General features: G+C 52.6%; 1 protein-coding gene across 1 annotated transcript; it reads right to left on the bottom strand.

Moving 5' to 3' along the window:
* Window positions 1-99: 99 nt before the first annotated feature.
* Window positions 100-4,076, bottom strand: LOC113481479 (cytochrome c oxidase assembly protein COX15 homolog). Its single transcript, XM_026851147.1, has 7 exons — window positions 3,553-4,076; window positions 3,122-3,308; window positions 2,736-2,903; window positions 2,154-2,235; window positions 1,671-1,825; window positions 672-785; window positions 100-389 (listed from the first exon to the last, which is right to left on the bottom strand). Exons 1-7 carry the CDS (start codon window positions 3,651-3,653, stop codon window positions 258-260), a joined length of 939 nt encoding a protein of 312 aa, XP_026706948.1. The 5' UTR covers window positions 3,654-4,076; the 3' UTR covers window positions 100-257.
* Between the last annotated feature and the right edge of the window lie 158 nt (window positions 4,077-4,234).

Genomic DNA, 4,234 nt, shown 5'->3' with positions numbered 1-4,234 from the left:
CCGCGGGCCCGCGGCGGCGCGGCCCGGCTTCCCCTCCGCGTCCCTCCTCACCTCGCTGCGGAAAGGAGGCACCCAGCCAGACACCAGCCGCTCCGTAAAAACTCCTTTATGTTACAACGTTCGCGCTCACACCCGCCGCCGCCCGGCTGGGCGCACGTAGCCCGCCCACCCCAGCACACCCGGGGTGTGCGGGGGGTGTCTCTGCCGCCTCCGGGCCAGCGGCGCAGCTCCCCCGGGAGGGCTCTCCCTCTGCCGGGTTACTTGGGGACCCGCCGGAGCTCGCTCATGAGCCAGAGTGACACGCTGAGCAGCGCCAGGGAGCCCGACTGGTGCGTGGCGGCCAGAGGCGTGGGGACGTAGAGCAGCAGGGTGCTGATGCCCAGGCCCACCTGCCAAGGAGGGAGAAGCGGTGAGAGTGGCTGTGGATGCATCGCTGACACACAGCGCCAGCACACAGTATGATGTAAAGGCCCACAGCCAGACTTCCCACCCTCAAATTCAGACCGTGCGTTGCGGCAGAGTGAGGCCCCGGGTCTAGGCAGCTCCAGCTCTCAGGTCCTGGCTCTTGGGGGCCAGCATGGATCCAAGCACAGGACAGCTCTGTCTTGTGAACGTGCTACAAAGCACTAGGGGGAAAAAAAATAGGAAGGGAAAAAAAAAAAAGACAGTACCTGCATGCAAGCCACAGCCAACAAGGAAGTCACTGCCATCCTGGTCCTGCGAGGGAGTGGGATCTTCCGCGAGAAGAGGAATAATGCTGTGACTGCTGTAACCGAGGCAATTCCCTACAGAAGGGAAGAGAAGCAACCACCCTTCCGAGAAAAGTTCAAAGGAAATGGGTGCAGCATCCTTTGGCTGTGCCTTCCATACAGTAAAAGAAATTCTGTGATCTGTATTTAAATGTAGAAACATGTTAATGGCCATGACCAAATCCGGGAGCTCCCATGCCCGCCAGGTTAACAACTCTGAAATTTAGCTAAAGTTATAGATCTCTGTTCTTCTTCAAATTAATGCTTTACTTTCCAACAGCTTTTCCTCTTTCTTCAAGTCATCAGGGATTACTTCTGTCCTCTCCCCATCTGTCACCTTGACAACTAAAGGTGAAAGATGTCACCTGCAAAACTGATCTGACTTTTACCAGCCAGCTGTAGTTCACCAGCATAATCCTGCTGTGCAGGTCACCCTAGCTGACTCCTCTTATAAGTCACTACATCCTTCTTTTTAGTCCTGGTGATGTCTTAGTCCACAGCAGTGCCAGCAGAGGACTGCTCTAACTAGCAGGGATATTGTGTACTGGTGTAAAGCAAGTTCAAAAATACCGAAGGAAGCATTCAATATCGGGTTTGCCAAGTTTTATTTCACACAGCTTGCCCAGACATTTCAACAGTGAGGGCTGCCCTGGTCTGTAGCTCAGGTTATGGAAAAGGAGACACAAAGAAACAAAGTAACTTGTGCAGGAGGAAGATGTCCTTAAGGAAGGAGACCACAGTGTGAAAATAAATGAGTGCTAAACTTCCTCTTTCTGCAGCAGAAAATTGGTAACACACTCTCAGGACCTTTGGACACCCTGGATATCACTCAAGCTGACAGAACCATGGCCCAAAGAAGACAGCTTGGCTGCAGGAGGCAGCTGAGAAGCAGCACAGACATAGCAGGAAGACAGCACTTACCAAGATCCTGTGATCAAACTGTACAGTTGTAGGATTCTCAAAGATATTTCTCAGCACGGGGGAGAAGGCAAGGAGATCATCTGGGATCCAGCGCTCCCCCATTTTGGGGAAGGAATTGTACACAAGGCCAGCATCCAGCCCTGCCACAAAGGCACCTGCAATTCCAGAGCAGAAAATGAGACTACCAGAGTAGGCAAAAGTGGCAGTCCATGTTGCACAGCTCTGATTCCAGAGCTCAGCTTGATCCTGAATTTTGTTAAGAAACATATACAGAGATCACACAGCAACAGGTAGGCTGGAAGGTGCATCTCCACATGCTCAGGAAAAACCAGCAAGAGAGGTTCTTGACTGTAAGGTTCTTGACAGCAGTAAAGCTCTCCCAGAGAACATGATGGGGGTTACTGGCAGTCTCTGCCAGACCAGAACAAAAAACAGGGCAAAGGAATGAGCTGCAGATGGGACAGCAGAAAGAAACAGTCTCACCTGAAAGAGCAGTAAGAAAAATGAGAGCTGTAGTGCCATGAGCATATTGTCTCAAGCGAAGGAGCTGATGGGTTTCAGGTAACTGTAAAATACAAACAAAAAAAAAAAAATCAAGGCAAAGTATTCCCAGTGCTCTTTGCAGCAGGTAAGAAAAGCCTTCACTGCATATATAGGCTAAGGGGTTGTCCTGTATTTTACAGGGGGAATCTGGAGAACACCACACAACAGAGTCACACTTCAGTGGTTCCTCAAAACCACAACTAATCAATTCCAACCCCCTGCAGAAACTGAAGTCGTCACAGAGACAGTTACTGGCACAAATCACTTAGCCCAGCCAGGCACACCCCTGTCTGAGCTTGCAGGAACTCTGAGACTAATCACTTTTGAGTGGAACAGCAGGAGTCAAAGGAAGTTTACAGAAAGGGTAGTTTATTTTGTACCACAGTACTAGATCAGAGTCAGGAACAGACTAAAACAGAAGCACTATCACCCTTCATACCCTTTCCTCACCCTTCACATCACACCCCCAACCCTGTGAACTGACACTACCCTGTGCTTTTGACTCCCGACACCACTCTATACCTTGTGTTGCGGAAGCAGCAAAGACAGCCCTGTCCACAGACTAGCAGCGTACAGAACCAGCGCAGAGCCGAGATGTGCTGCAAGACGGTACTGACTGACCCGAGGAATGTCGTAAGAGTCTGGCTTCTCTTCCAACCCGCTCTTCACCATGTACCATCCCAGCAGCCCCTGACAAAACAGGAGAGGGGTTAGAGCCAGACAGAGCAGCAGCAGCAACTGCTAAGACTACATCATGGGCAAAGCAACTTGTTTCTTCCACCTTCAACCAGCTACCAGCACTGATGCTCCCCAAGCTTTCACAAATCCCACTGCCTCAACTACGCTCCATCAGAAGATATTCACAGGAGATGCAGCCACTAATCCCTGCAGCTACAGAGCTCACTCACCTGGAAGCAGACCAGCCCACAGAGCGCAAGAACGCAGCCCTTCATGGGGCGGCTGAGCCAGCCCTTTTTCCAGAAGTAGGCGGCAGGCAGAATGTAGGCCAAACCCACAACACGGCCCCACATACGGTGCGAATACTCCATGTACCAAATGAACTTGAACTCTGTCAGCGTCATGTCATGATTCAGGCTGTTAAAGACAGTAAAACGAAGAACTGTTTCATGTAACGCATCAGTCTTGTGCTGTACTTCACGTAGCATGGGATCACCTTCCTCAGAGAAAGGAAGAGGCAGTGAAGGAGCCTCCATCAGACAGGCTTTGTGTACCTTCCGCATGATGTTAGAAAACCTTTCCCTTCTTACAACTGTTCCTTGAGTGGCTCAGTCACAGGGGATGCTCCCAGCCCACCCTCTTTCCACTTCAGCACACTCACATTTTAAACTCTGGGAACTGCTGATACTTCTGGAACTCAGCTTCCCACTCCTGCTGCGTCCTCGGGGGTTTCATCTCTTTCACCAGGTGCCAGTCAACCATAGAAAGGCCCGATTCTGTCAGCCTGGGAGCAGGAACACAAGCAGGCACAATTCACTCCCTGGCAATGTGCAAACCTACCGAACCAAAACAAGAGCTGTTTGCTGCACCAGACAGCCCTTAAGCTGACAGTCAGAAACAGGATGGAAACCAGGGAGTCAGTGAGTGACCAGACTTAGAATTACCAAAGAACGTGTGAGAAAGTTATCCCCCACTGGCACCAACACACCACGGGCAGTGTCTCTGGTACTCCCAACCCTACCCAACTGTGTCCCTCTGTACCAGGAAGGGGGAAAGACACAAGAGGAGCTCTCGGGGGTGCACTCGGGGTGGGCCCCTGGCGTGGGAGGCAGCTGAGGGCCGCAGGGACAGCCTAAGCGGGCCACCGGCGGCAGGGACTGGAGGGCGACGGGAACGGAAGAGCGGCAGGGGCCGCCGCAGAACGGGGGCGGGCGAGGCTCACCCATGCTCGGGGTGGTTCCTCCTTCCACAAGGCCCGCGCACAGCTTCGCGCTGCCGCTCGTCCTCTTCTCCGCCTTCTGGGGCCTCGTGGGCATCGCCGCCCCCTGGTTCGTGCCCAAGGG

Source organism: Athene cunicularia (assembly GCF_003259725.1).
Source record: "Athene cunicularia isolate RWA chromosome 6 unlocalized genomic scaffold, athCun1 chr6_part1, whole genome shotgun sequence".
Taxonomy (NCBI): domain Eukaryota; kingdom Metazoa; phylum Chordata; class Aves; order Strigiformes; family Strigidae; genus Athene; species Athene cunicularia.
The sequence above is the reverse complement of the archived record's forward strand: the minus strand, read 5'-3'. Positions and strand labels throughout refer to the sequence as shown.